Below are 14,683 nucleotides of genomic sequence, written 5' to 3'. Positions count from 1 at the left end.
ATTTCTAGTTGTGTCCTCTTTTGGAAGCCCAAACAAAGCAGTTTCGCTTTCACAACGAAACACAGCGTCTCCAGTACATGGCGCCGGTAGCAGCAACAATACTACAGCGAGAATAAAAGTCCAGACTTCTTTCTTTGCATATATGTTTGGGCGGTGTTTTGCAAATCTCCCCACACCGTGACGTAGTCATGTGGGGGGCGTGTCTGAATGAGCCGTTTTAGGGGGGCGTGGTCGAGTCTTAAATTTTATAAAGAATATCTCTTTGGTTTTGAGACTTTAGTCTTTGCAACTTCAGGGATCTTATCTATGCACAAACAGCTTGTAACACAGAAAGGGAAACTTGAAATCGCATCATATGACCCCTTTAATATGTTATTTGAGGTTTACATATAGTGGCTGCATGTAGTTGTCATGTTGCTATCTATACAAAACAGAAATCCAACCACAGATGTTTGCTCTGTTTACTTACTTTATATTGGATTTTTGACACTTGATTGTATCTAAAATCAGATGATTTGTCTCAAAGTACATGCCAAAAAATCCTTTACTCTCAGTAAAAATGTAAGACATGATGTGTAATTTTCAAAGTAAGTTTATATAAATGGTGTTATATGAAAAACGATGCATGATCTGTGATATCTACATACATGTTTTAATCTTCCACCCAAAAATGTATCTTTTATTATTTCCGTATTTTTTATTAATTGCTGCATGTCTTTTTATTTTTATGCTTAATGTACATTCAGTGTCAATGACAATTTAACACCGCCATCCAAATAGATTTTTCATGCATCAAATATGCAATATGCATATTTCACTGAGAAAGTACTTTTATTTTTTCAAACCATTACAACTGACAACAAACGTTAAGTCATATTCTCTGATATATGCTATGTTATTAATACATATAGCAAACAAATTCAATTTACACAGTTAGCCTACCATGACTTTACTATGCATAATATTGGTCATCTGTAAAAACTCATAATCAGGACACTGGAGAAAACAAAAGGTTCATTTTACCATATTCCCGAGTTCTTTCCACGCTGTGAATGGAATATAACTGCTACTTCTATGACAAACGCTTCTCCGAGAAATAGTAGAGGCCTACAGAGACACTGAAGCATGGTATTGATTTGAAATACAGGCCCTTTTTATAATGTGAAACTCTCATTGACAGGCGATCTGACCAATCATAATGCAGAATCTGCCATTTTTGTCTGACAAACAAACCAGACAGGAGGTCAGTTGGTGGACTTGAACTTGAAAAATGGTGTGTATTGCTGTCTTTCAGCAGTTGAAACAAGATACCTTCTGATGCTCACTCATATTTATTTCTCACTATAACTAGTAAAGAGGAAGAGATGATCGTTCACGTGCCGCTTGAACCGACAGCGATCTGTCACAACACATTAAAGAGCCACAAAACAGTATTTATTGTTTGAATAAATTTTTTTTTTAAAAAGACAAAATTTGAAAGCTGAAACCTTGTTTAATACCAGAAGTAACCTGCTCTGTCTTGTCTGTCGGCACGTTGTCAGTTTCCTCTTTGATCCGCAATGTATTTTTTACTGCGTGGGAACATGATGTGTGAGAATGGCATGGCTTGTCGGACAAAGCAACGATAACTAAGGAGGGCGGGTTTTTGAGAAGGGTCAATATCTTGCTTGCAATCACGTGATTCTGATGACGCAGGAAATTCACAAGGAGGACAGGAAGAAAAAAAAAACAGAATGGAAAACATAGAGGAAATTCTGTATTGTAGTGGTTTAGACACTATTTCAAAAGAAAGATATAAACAGAAAATCAGCACATGTTGTACGGGACCCTTATATTATGAAGAGGACCAAATTTCTGCTGAACTGAAATATTTGCCTGCCATCGAGGTGGTAGATATAAGCAACCTTGTCCTCCAGACATCCTTCTACACAAAAATCAGATGAAAGCATACAAAAGTGTGGATGCATACAATTTTTTTGTTAGTGGTTGGGTCAAATACCAAGGTGCTCCACAATGACAATCGTTCGGTGTTTGCCCGTGTGAGTAGCATTTCTATTTTGTCCTGTCGATTAACCTACAAACAAAAATTCAACGCTGCTGTGTCTCTCGATGTTACAGTTGTTTACTTTAGTTTATAAGCTTAACCACTCTCAAAGGTCAGTTGAAACACCACTAAAGGCATGGATTATTGCAAAACAAGATGGAGAAGTCATTGCAGCTCATTGCACTTGCATGGGCTGTATTTTGTATAACTGTTAAGTGTAGTGTGCGGTGTTCAGCGTGCAGGTTTCACTCTCCCTGTACACTGTAAAAAGTGAAAGTTGACAACTTAAAAAAATTGAGGAAACCTGTTGCCTTAAAATTATTAAGTACATAATTTAAAAAAAAAAAAAGTTAAGTGAACTTGACAGTTCAATTAACTTATTTTTTTAATTATCATTCACTTAAAAATTAAGGCAACGGGTTTCCTCAATTTTTTTAAGTTAAGTCAACTTATCACTTTTTACAGTGTAGCGACTGTCACTACAAGGTGTGACGCTCCGCTCAGTATTCTGCTCTATGAATGTGCATTCCACTTATGTACCTTTCATGCTCAACGGAAAAGCAAAGTCTGCTCAAATAACGCACCGAAAGAAAATTTCTATGTATACTTGTTCTCATCTACACCATCACTGTAAAAAGTGATAAGTTGACTTAACTTAAAAAAATTGAGGAAACCCATTGCCTTAAAATTATTAATTAAATAATAATTTTAAAAAAAAGTTAAGTGAACTTGACAATTAACTTAACTTATTTTTTTTTTTTAATTATCATGTACTTAATAACATTAAGGCAACGGGTTTCCTCAATTTTTTTTAAGTTAAGTCAACTTATCACTTTTTACAGAGTAGATATGTATAGGTAGATTCCAGCGTGTGTTTCTATGGGCCGCTATACACAAGGCATCTGCCATATTCAGAGGGGAACCGTCAGGGCCCTCTGGGTCTTTAGAGAGGGCCTAAGCAATTTTAAAAACAATATTTACAGTTTTTAAATAAATGTTTTAAAATGACAAACTTTTAAATATTACTAATTTTATTTAAGCCATTCATACAGCTGTGCCAATAATAATAATATTAAAAACACTGCCTGTTTGTCATGAAGTGTCTGTTGCTAATTTGTTTTGTGAGCGCTGATGCTTTTGTGAGCACTATAGTTTAAAAACCTGTAAAACTGAGTTAATACATATTAAAAACATAAACCAATGCATTCTTATCTCTGAAAGTTTATCCAGATTCTTCAGGAGTTTATTTTTAGGTGGGTTTTACATCCAGAGGCTGCATAATGTTATAGCATCTTGAAACTCATTGATTGTTATTAGTGAGTGACGACATACAGACCGTTCCAAGATGGCCGGCGCATCGTCATGTCTGGAGCGGTTGTATCAAAGCCACTAGAAGGCAAGCCTGCAACCATGAGTTGAAAAAACGTAATGGCTAATGAGTGTTGCACAACTCTGACTGAAATTCAATGATGTCAAGGCTGTAATGTGATTGTTCATTAAGGCACACGTGATCCAAGTTAGCCGTTATGCTTTCTCCAGTAGTAAGTAAGACAGACCCTCTCATTTCCCTATAGTAAATTAATCTCTGGGTCGTATGTGGCATCTACCATATCAATGGTCTACACTGGACACAACCATTACAAATCACTTAAACTTTGTGTCAGTACATCTCAAATAGAATGCAGCATCAATTTACTATCATGTTTGATTTGTCATGTTGCGCTGCGCGCTGCATCCAGTGTAGACAGCATCACTGATTATAATGGATTCTATTGTATTTTGTCGCGCCGGTGTAGACACAATGTAACAGTGAAAGCAACCTGCTGACTAGAGCCTAAAAAATAAATAACATTGTTTTTGTTTTGTTTTTCTTTTCTCATTCTCATTTATTTCTATTTATTTACTTGTTTCTTGGTACTACAGTATGCAGTCAGTATATAAACAAATAATGCCGAAAAGTTCATCCAATCACAATTTATTCTTTGATGTAGGCTAAAGCATGAGTCTGAGCTCCGCCCCTTAGAAACTTTAGGGCTCTCTTTTCAGATTGACAGATTCATCAACCAATCAAATTGTTCAATTTGCACATGGTGGGTGTAGTTTTTCAGATATGTCATTGAAGATTCTACTTGGATGGATCTTGGATCTTGGTTCTAACCAAGAGGTGATTTATACACATTGTCTTTTGTTTGCTATTTGTTTGTTTGTGTGTATGTATGTATTGGACAGCAGTAATGTCCAGTATTAGATATTTATTTGTTTCTAGCTATTTTAAGATTTAATTTAGCCTACTTTTGTCATCATGTAGCACTAATTCATTTCTTAAGACAGTACAATAATCAATCAATATTAACATAAACTGTTTTAGACCACATACACAAAGTCTTTTGTGTAATGTATAACTTTTAAGGTATATTTAAGGAATAAGGAATATGTATTCATCTTTCATACACATATACTGTTCTTTTTTTACACACAGTAGCATAGATTTATAATATCAGACATTTATTGGTTTTAGGCCATAACATGAAAATAATTAGGCTATAAGCATATAAGTCCAAATTTCAATATCAGCGCATCACTAATGTTTGTGTCTGTCTGTGTGTTTGATAACAAACGGATCATGAAAGCATGTAAGTAATGTTAATACTTTGAACATTCCTTGAAAATGGACAAAATACATAATTCTTTCCCTATACACCATGAACTTACATAGTTAAGAGGTAGCAAAAAATCTATTGTGCATCATTCTAACATTAACTATGAACTGCAACAAAACTTACATAGAAAAAAAAAAAAGAAAAGGTACTGGTAATTTTCTGCCAGGACATTATCAGTTAAGTTTGCGGACATTTCCTTTAACCCAATTCAGTGTAATCCTTAAATAAAATAGGCCTAGAGGTAAAACATCTGTGAAAATATCAATCTGGAAAAATTCCTTCATATTAACACCATACATGGGCCCTATTTTTACAGACTTTTCTTGGAGTGTGCAAATATGGACCATGCATGTATAGCCTACATGAATGAACCATGTATTCATCAATCCAGAATAGTTAAACTTGTTCATGCACTTGCCATCTACCAACTCTCTTGATTCAAACTATTTTCAAAATTGTTATTTAAAAATGTCATATCTTGAATGCTCGAATGCATATCTTGATTGTTTGGTCACATGCTTTGGAACATCTTATTTCCTGCTTTTTCCTCTGTCCAACCACATAATGTACTTTTAGTAGCAATAAAACAACATATTAACCAGACAGATTTGAGAGAAGACAGCTTTTGTTAACTAAACAGTACTTTTTATAATATTCGTCTTACTAAATGAGAGATGTTTTGGAGCAATGGAAAAATGGTTGGGTTAAAAAAAATTCTAGCCATTTTGATGTGGTAAGGGGTGTGAAAGCATAAAAGTTAAGGTGAAAGTGCATATGTGCATCAGTTGTCTGGAGCAGAGGCCGATGGACACATGGTAAGGCCACAGTCTATAGTCTAATCTATAATCTACTTCTTTTGCATGTGTTAATGGATTTATAGTGTGTTCCTCATTCCTTTTTTTTTTTTAATCAGAGGAATACAAAGCACAAGGATTATTTTGGAAGACAACAGATCATGAAATATTACTTAATTGTTTTGCTTGCCTCAACAATAGGTAAATAAACCTATATGTGATTTTAAATATTTAACAAAAAATTTTTTACAACCTATTTAATACTATGTAAAACCTTCTACTCAAAAAGGTACCTGTTGTGTGCTTCATTTTGCAGTCTGCTCTTCTGATGTGGATGTTGTTCAGGAGGATAATGTAAAAATAGTTCGAGCTGGAGTGGATGTGAACCTTACTTGCACATTTTCAAAGCTTTTGCAATCAACAAAAGCATGGTTTAAACAGACGGCTGATGGAAAATCTTTACAAATTGTATCTATATATTTAAATCAACAACCCAGTTGGAATGAGGACTTTGAGAAGACAAATCGTTTTAAAGTTATTAAAGGAGACGATCATTTTAATCTGACCATTTTAAAGATAAAGCCTCCAGACTCAGCAACATATTTCTGTGTAGTCGCCGCACATTACATCATTGGAATGGGTGCAGGAACCAGATTACTTGTCAGAGGTAAATTTTCCTGTTTGTTATTGTAGCTTTGTTTGGTTTGTGGTGTCCGATTTTTTGTCCTTACTATTTGTCTCTCTTATGTCCCTTTTAAAGATGCAGCCATAGGCAGAAACATAACTCTTCAGCAGTCTTTGATAGACACGCTTCATCCAGGAGATTCTGTGAGTTTGCAGTGCAGCATCTTCACTGAGAGTTGTTCTGGAGAACACAGTGTCTACTGGTTCAGACAAAGCTCGGGTGAATCTCAAGGAGTGCTTTACACCAAAGGAGAGAGAAATGGTCAGTGTGAGAACAGCACAGAGACGCGAACACAGAGCTGTGTCTACAATCTCTTCAAGAGCAACATCAGTCTCTCTGATGCTGGGATTTACTACTGTGCTGTGGCCACATGTGGAGAGATACTGTTTGGAAAAGGAACTGAACTAAATTTTCAAGGTAAAAATAGTTGAAAAGATTCTGGGGGATTGGGGACTCTAAGAAATTAAAGTTGTCTTTGTTTCAGAAAATGTTGACATGAGCCCAACCCTTCTTGCTCTTGGATTTTCAAACATCATATTTTTGGCTCTTGTTGTTTTTCTGGGAATAAAATTATACAGGGGTCAGAATAAAAGTAAGTATTTTTGTATAAAATTGTCAGACTAAAAATAACACATGATGGCCATTTATAATAACAAGAGTGTTTCTTACATTTTCCAAAGTGCCTGCATCTCAAGAGAGTCAAGTAAGTGCATAATTGTATTCTTAAATGTATTTTTAGATCTTAAATGTAGAAGCAGTGACTCCTAGTTTTATCAATTAGTACTTTTTAAAAGTTTTTTAATGAAAAGTTTAAAATATAAAAACATTAGGATTTTTGTGTATTTTATGACATCTCACATGTCCTTTTCCTCTCATAATTGGAGTTTCTTTTCTCTCTTAAAGAATGAAGACACACTGAATTATGCAGCCATTAGTTTTGGTCAGAAAACTCTGAACACTAGAAGAGCCAAAGCAAAGATCAGTCAGGACCAGTCTCTGTACGCACAGGTCAGATCACACCAGTGACATTCAGAGCTTTAGAGGAACATCTTCTACAGTGTAGAAACGTTTCCATCATTATATTATAACAACATATTTACATCATCCATGTAAATTTGTCTGAAAAATTTATCAGAGTAATTTCTACTCCATTTTAGTTTAGATTGATTTTCTTTATCTGAAATTGATTCAAAGAACAGTCTGAGAATGTACAGTGCAATGCATTTATCACTGCTGAGTCTGACACAGCACTATGATTTTTGTTTGAATTTGGCAGTGTACAGGGCAAATATTTTCTAAAAGACATTTGTGTTAAAGTTGAATCTATAATGCTTCCAAGGATCATGTCTAGAGTTTTCCATGAAATAAATGTTAAAGTGGCATGCTAGTGTTGTTAGTTCAAATAACAGTAGTTAACAATGTCATCAAAATATGGATTGCAAGACAATCGCTATAGGTGACCAAATTTAAATGTCTTTAAATCTTTAAATACTGTGCTATTTAGGCTTAGTCCTGTATATTGTTATATATATATATATATATATATATATATATGAATTTGTTTAACTTAGTAATGATAAGAATAATTATGGGAAAGATAGGTAGTGTCTGTTTGTGTGCCCATGTTTTTGTGGATCCATGCATGTTATTAGACTGTGTGCTATTCTTTTTGGGCATCTTTGGAACTACATGTTATGGTATGTTCCATTTTACAAACACCTCATGAATCTTGCGTGTGTATGCTTCATTTGCATCTTCTAAATGATAATAAATGTATATGTGCATGTTATGTGCATTGTTCATGTGTCAATGTTCTTGTGCATTGTCATATTGCAGGCTATGTTTGCAATTCACAAGAATTAACACTGAGGATTACGACAAACTAACTGTGGTAATAGCATGGTTTGTTTGTTTACTTTTCTATTTACTTACTTACTCAAATGATAGGTTCCTGGTGTTGTAAAATATAGTTTTTCTTGTTTTACCCAAGCTTAAAGTAATATGTTGGTTGTTAAATATAGAACTGTAATATAGATGGTAAAAATGCTACATTTTTATTTCAATCCGTGTTAATTTTGACCACGAACAATGTGCTAAGTATTTAAGCGCGTGCAGCACAGTAAAAATAGACTGTGAAAAAAATAGCCGTGCCGCATTTGTTTGCACTGAATGCTCTGACCTGTTAACTTCTTAGGCACAGAAAAGAACGCACTGCAAATGGAGTAAGTGTGAAACACATCTCTTACGTGTGAGCACAGCCCATCCTGCTTCCGGTGCAAACGGAGAAGGCCTATGTCTGAAACTTCTTCTTCTTCTTCTTTTGGTCTTATGGCGGGTTGCGAACCAACTTCAAAGGTGCATACCGCCACCTACTGTGATGGAGTGTGAAGAGAATTATCTAATTTCTATATCCTATAATATAACCCACAATTCTTGATGAATTTTTTGACTACATTTATTTGTTTCCTTGAATTTGGACTATCATTTAATATATTCGTTATACTGAATTCCCGGCACCCTACTGCCTGAAGATCTTCCTTAAGAATCCTCCTTTCTTTTTCATATGCTTTACATTCCTTAAAAACATGTTCTACCGTCTCATCTAACAAACAAACCTCACATAAACCTGTGTTGTGCTTCCCTATAATGTGTAAAGTGTAATTTAAATTTGAATGTCCTGTTCGTAAATGTGTAAAAATAATTTGTTCTCTTCTACTTAAATTGAAACTTATTTTGCTTTTCTTTACCGTTTTTTGAATCCTATAAAATACCGCCCCTTATGACATGTATCCCATTCTGTCTGCCATTTCCTATTGCACGCTTCTAAAATTAACTGTTTACCTTCTGCTCTACTGAGTGATATGTTTATGTTTGGCTCTTCCATTTTAATGATTCTTTTGCCACTTTGTCTGCTTCCTCATTCCCTTGAATTCCCACGTGCGCTGGTACCCACATAAATCGAATTATAATTCTCATTTGTTTTAAACTGTACAACCTGGTCATGATTTCTATTAAAATGTCAGTCCTATTTGTTTCGAAGGATTGTAGACTCTTAAGAACAGCCATTGAATCAGAGCATATTATTACTTTATCAGGTCTAACTTCATACACCCATTCAAGTGCCATTAAAATCGCTATCATCTCACCCGTATATATTGATGTACCATTTGTTATCCTTCCAGCCTTTTTCACCTCAAACTCTGTAACATAGAAGGCAGCCCCTGTCCTGCCATTATCTACATTCTTTGATCCATCTGTGTATATTTGAAGAAATGAATAATGTGTGTTTTTGATATATTCACTTACATATGTAATTAAACTAACAGCTTCACTCATTTCCCTTCTATTCTCGTGTAATTGTGTATCTATTTCAGGTTGTGCTATTAACCAAGGTGGAATTGGGGACATCATCACTACTGGAGCAAATGACATCAAGTCTAAACCACCTTCAGTAACCCACCCTTTATTTTCCAAGCAAACCCTTTACCGGTTACATTTAAAATTTCCCAGCAGTCATTCAGGACTTCCTTACAGGATGATTATCCCTTTGTCCCTGAAGATTTATCCAGTATGCCATAGCTAATTTCTGTCTTCTTATATATAATGGCATTTGTGATGTTTCTACTTGCAATACTGCAATTGGCGTGGTTTTAACTGCTCCTATAATAAGTCTTAATGCCTTAGCTTGCATGACATCTAGTTTCTTTAGCAACGTTGATGATGCTGACTCATAAACAATGCATCCATAATCTAGTGTTGATCGCATAAGACCTACATAAATGCCCTTTAATGACTGTTTGTCAGCCCCCCAGTCTTGTCCTGCTACTGCCCTCATTAGGTTTAAAACTTTAACACATTTTTTTAATATATACTCTATTTGATCCTTCCAGGTTAATTTATCATCAAACCACATTCCTAAATACTTAAATTTTGACACTTTCTCTAAAGAAGCCCCATATAATTTTAACCTTTTCTCCCCTTTAATTTTCTTCCTTGTAAATATCTGATAACATGTTTTAGATATTGAAAATTTGAATCCCCATTCGACAGACCACTTTTCAACTATTTCTATGGCTTCCTGAATTTTACATTACATTTACATTTTACATTTAGTCATTTAGCAGACGCTTTTATCCAAAGCGACTTACAATTGGGGAATACATCGAGCGATTAATCTTGAAGAGGCAATCAGACATACGAAGTGCTTGCAACACCAAGTCTCAGACATTGTTCAAATAAATACAAACTACCAAAGGAAGGAATAAGTAAAGATAATTTTTTTTTTTTTTTTTTTTTTAAGTTTAGGATGAAGTCAAGTGCTGTCGAAAGAGATGAGTTTTCAGTTGTTGCTTGAAGATTGACAGGGATCCAGCATTCCGGATAGAGGTGGGAAGATCGTTCCACCAGCCAGGAATGGTGAATGAGAATGATCTAGAGAGTGATTTTGCGCCTCTCTGTGATGGTATCACGAGGCGTCGCTCACTAGCAGATCTCAGATTTCTGGAGGGGATGTAGTTTGTTAATAGAGAGTGCAAGTAAACGGGTGCTGAGCCAGTGGTTGTTCTATATGCAAGCATCAGTGTCTTGAACTTGATGCGAGCCGTGATTGGTAGCCAGTGCAGGAGATAAAGAGAGGTGTAACATGGGCTCTTTTGGGCTCGTTGAAGACCAGTCGTGCCGCTGCATTCTGAATCATTTGTAGAGGTTTGACTGTATTAGACGGAAGTCCAGCCAGAAGAGCATTGCAATAGTCCAGCCTAGAAATGACAAGGGCCTGGACAAGAAGTTGTGCAGCATGCTCTGTCAGAAAGGGCCTGATCTTTCTGATGTTATATAGTGCAAACCTGCAAGATCGAGCAGTTTTGTAATGTGGTCTTTGAAGGTCAGCTGATCATCAAAGATTACACCAAGATTTCTGACCGAAGTTGATGGGGTTATTGTTGATGAACCTAACTGGATCGTGAAGTCATGCTGTAGAGTCGGAGTGGCAGGGAGGACAAGAAGCTCAGTCTTTGCCAGGTTGAGCTGCAGGTGATGTTCTTTCATCCATGCCGAGATGTCCGCCAGGCAACCTGAGATCCTTGCAGTTACCGTTGGATCATCTGGTTGAAAAGAGAGGTAGAGCTGTGTGTCATCAGCGTAGCAATGGTATGAGAATCCATGTGCCTGTATGATGGGACCCAGTGATGTAGTGTATGTGGAGAAGAGGAGGGTTCAAGAACTGATCCCTGAGGAACCCCAGTGACCAGTGTATGTGCTTTGGATACCTCACCTCCCAGGCCACCCTGAAAGACCTACCAGTGAGATAGGATTCAAACCAGCGAAGTGGAATGCCAGAGATGCCCAGTGATGAGAGGGTGGACAGGAGTATCTGATGATTGACAGTGTCAAAAGCGGCAGATAGGTCCAGCAGAATGAGGACTGATGATTTGGAATGGGCTTTTGCAATTCGCAGGGCTTCAGTGACCGAGAGAAGCGCAGTCTCAGTTGAATGGCCCCTCCTGAAACCTGACTGTTTAGCATCCAGTTTGTCGTTCTGTGAAAGAAACAGTGAGACTTGGTTGAAGACAACTCGTTCAAGTGTTTTCGCTATGAACGGAAGGAGAGAGACAGGTCTGTAGTTTTCTATAAGAGAAGTGTTTAATGTAGGTTTTTTGAGCAGTGGGGTTACCCGAGCCTGCTTGAACGCAATGGGAAGTTACCTGTGAGTAGGGATGTGTTGATGATGTGTGTGAGTGCAGGTAAGAGTGTGGGTGAGATTGCTTGGAGAAGGTGTGAGGGATTGGGTCAAGAGGACATGTTGTAGGATGGTTGGAGAGGAGAAGCTTGGATACTTCAGCTTCAGTGAGTGGACAGAAAGAAAAGATGGGAGTTTTAGCAGTGGATGTGGTAGGGTGAGGGTCCTGTGTGCGTGGAGGTGAAAACTGACCACTGATTGATCTAGTTTTGTCTGTAAAGAAAGTGGCAAAGTCATCAGCTGTAATAGAGGTGGAGGGAGGAGGTGGAGGGGGACAGAGGAGGGAATTAAATGTTCTGAAGAGATTACGCATGTCTGGAGCGCTGTCGATCTTGTTGCGGAAATGTGAGGATTTGGCAGTGTGGACTTTAGCAGAGAAGGATGTGAGCATAGACTGGTACCTACTGAGGTCCGACAGATCGTTTGATTTGCGCCATTTTCTCTCTGCCGCTCTGAGTGTAGTCCGATGTTCACGAAGAACCTCGGATAACCAGGGGTTGGAAGGAGCAGCCCGTGCGGGCCTAGAGGAGAGAGGACAAATGTCGTCTAGACAAGAGGTTAAGGTAGAGCATAAAGTCTCAGTAGCTGCGTTTACATCCAGAGATGAGAAATGGGTGGGTGAAGGAAGAGAGGAGGATACCACAGAGGAAAGATGGGAAGGAGAAAGGGAGCGCAGGTTTCGTCTAAAAGTAACTGGTAGGGGTTGGTGGCACAGGAGAAGCAAAGTGTAATGTAAATGTAATGAAGAAATGGTCCAAGTATGTAGCGGTTGTACCAGAATGTTATCTGCAGTACAATTGCGTGTGTAAATTAAGTCAAGTTGGTTGCCTGATTTGTGCGTGCTAGTAGTGGTAAGGCGTTTGAGATCAAACGAAGCTAGGAGTGCATGGAAGTCTGTAGCATAAGGCTTGTCTAGGTGAATGTTGAAATCACCAAAGACTAGGAGTGGAGTGCCATCCTCCATGAAAGAGGACAGCAGCCCGTCCAGCTCCTCTAGGAAGGTGGCTAGAATTTGGCTAGGGGGACGGTAAATGACCACGATCTGGAGTTTTATCGGAGCTGATACAGTAATGGCATGAGATTCAAATGAGTTGTAATTGCATAGGGAAGAGCGGGTTGAGTATTTCCAATTGTTAGAAATGAGCAGACCAGTGCCTCCACCCCGGCCAACTTGCCGGGGGGTGTGAGAGAAAGAGAGATTAGTAGAGAGAGCAGCTGGGGTTGCTGAGTCTTCTGGACGAATCCAGGTCTCAGTCAAGCCCAAGATGCTGAGCGTGGATTTTAAAGAAAAGCAGAAATGAAGTCAGCTTTGTTGACAGCTGACTGACAATTCCAGAGACCCACAGAGAAGGAAAGAGGTGTAGTGAAGGAGGTAGAGATAAGGCGCAGGTTAGCAGGATTACGTTGCCGTCTGCGTGGGACGTTAGAGCGTGGTTGAGAGAGAACCGGAATAGTTTGGAAACACATGATAGAGGTGGCAGGAAAGAGGATGGAAACGGAAAGTGTGTAAGAGAAGGGGGAAAAAAAGAAAAGATACTTAAGTGTGTCGCTCGGTGTCGTTGCTCGGTTAAAGTCGCGCAGGAAAAGTCGATGGTCTTTACCCTCGTCGGTCTTCACACGAGGAGGCTGAACGCTTCGCTGATGCTTCCGCCAGCGCCGGACCTCTGATAAATACAGCCTTAACACACTACCGTGAAAACAGCTGTGGCCGGCTTCTGATTGGCCCAGCCAATAGCCTTGTGCAAATAACTCAAGACGAAACTAACACTTCGCTTGCAAGGAGCACTGAAAATGATCCAGGTTCCTTCTTAGCCGAGGTGCAAATTATTATAATTAACAGAAAGTGCAATCAAACAACGAAACCTCAACGAAAATGCAGAATAGAAATAGAAGGGAAACGAAAGTATTCCTTCCCAACAGCAAGTAAATAATTTTATCTATATTAAAAGATATATTCCTTCCTCTTTTCCACATAATTCCATCATCTGCATATAATCCAGTGCTAATTCCTGGTGCCACATTTCCAAAAATATCATTTATCATAATATTAAATAATATAGGGCTAATTACACTTCCCTGAGGTGTTCCATTTTCCACACTTTTGATCTGAGATACTTCACCACCAACTTGAACTTGAATTGTTCTATCAAATAAAAAACTTAAAACCCAATTAAACATTCTTCCTTCTATTCCAATTCTCTTCATTTTAATAAGTAACCCCTCTTTCCATAACATGTCATATGCTTTTTCCATATCAAAGTAAACTGCCACTAATCCTTCTTTAACTGCTATAGCTTTTTTTATATCCGTTTCCAGCTTTACTAAAGCATCTACTGTTGATCGACCTTTCCTAAAACCATATTGATTAGGTGCCAATACTCCTTACTCTCAAGTATATAATTTAATCTATTTACAATCATTTTTTCCATTAATTTACATAAATTTGATGTAAGTGCAATTGGCCTGTAATTCCCTGCTATCGATGCATCTTTACCTGGTTTAGCTATAGGAATTATTATTGCATGTTTCCATGACTTCGGCATTCTTCCTTCTATCCATATCTTATTATATAATTCCAATAATACTTTAAGTATTTTATCATTTGCATATTTAATCATAATATAATAAATTCCATCTTGTCCAGGTGCTGATTGTTTTATTTTGTGTACTACTCTTTTAAGTTCCCATATTTTAAAGTCAGTATCTAATGCTCCTTCGCCATCAGGTCGTTTATTACAAATGTCTTGATGTTGATTTAAAATT

The 14,683-nt window shown here is 37.4% G+C and overlaps 1 protein-coding gene across 1 annotated transcript; it reads left to right on the top strand.

The window, feature by feature from the left end:
- Positions 1–5,502: 5,502 nt before the first annotated feature.
- On the top strand, positions 5,503–8,924 carry LOC131544166 (uncharacterized). The gene is made up of 8 exons (XM_058782213.1): positions 5,503–5,519; positions 5,618–5,699; positions 5,815–6,165; positions 6,259–6,600; positions 6,668–6,775; positions 6,864–6,886; positions 7,087–7,191; positions 8,378–8,924. Exons 1-8 carry the CDS (start codon positions 5,517–5,519, stop codon positions 8,618–8,620), a joined length of 1,257 nt encoding a protein of 418 aa, XP_058638196.1. The 5' UTR covers positions 5,503–5,516; the 3' UTR covers positions 8,621–8,924.
- Positions 8,925–14,683: the final 5,759 nt, after the last annotated feature.

This window comes from Onychostoma macrolepis, chromosome 07 (assembly GCF_012432095.1).
Source record: "Onychostoma macrolepis isolate SWU-2019 chromosome 07, ASM1243209v1, whole genome shotgun sequence".
In the NCBI taxonomy this organism is placed as follows: Eukaryota; Metazoa; Chordata; class Actinopteri; order Cypriniformes; family Cyprinidae; genus Onychostoma; species Onychostoma macrolepis.
Note: the sequence above shows the minus strand (reverse complement) of the source record. Positions and strands in the feature narration are given on the sequence as shown.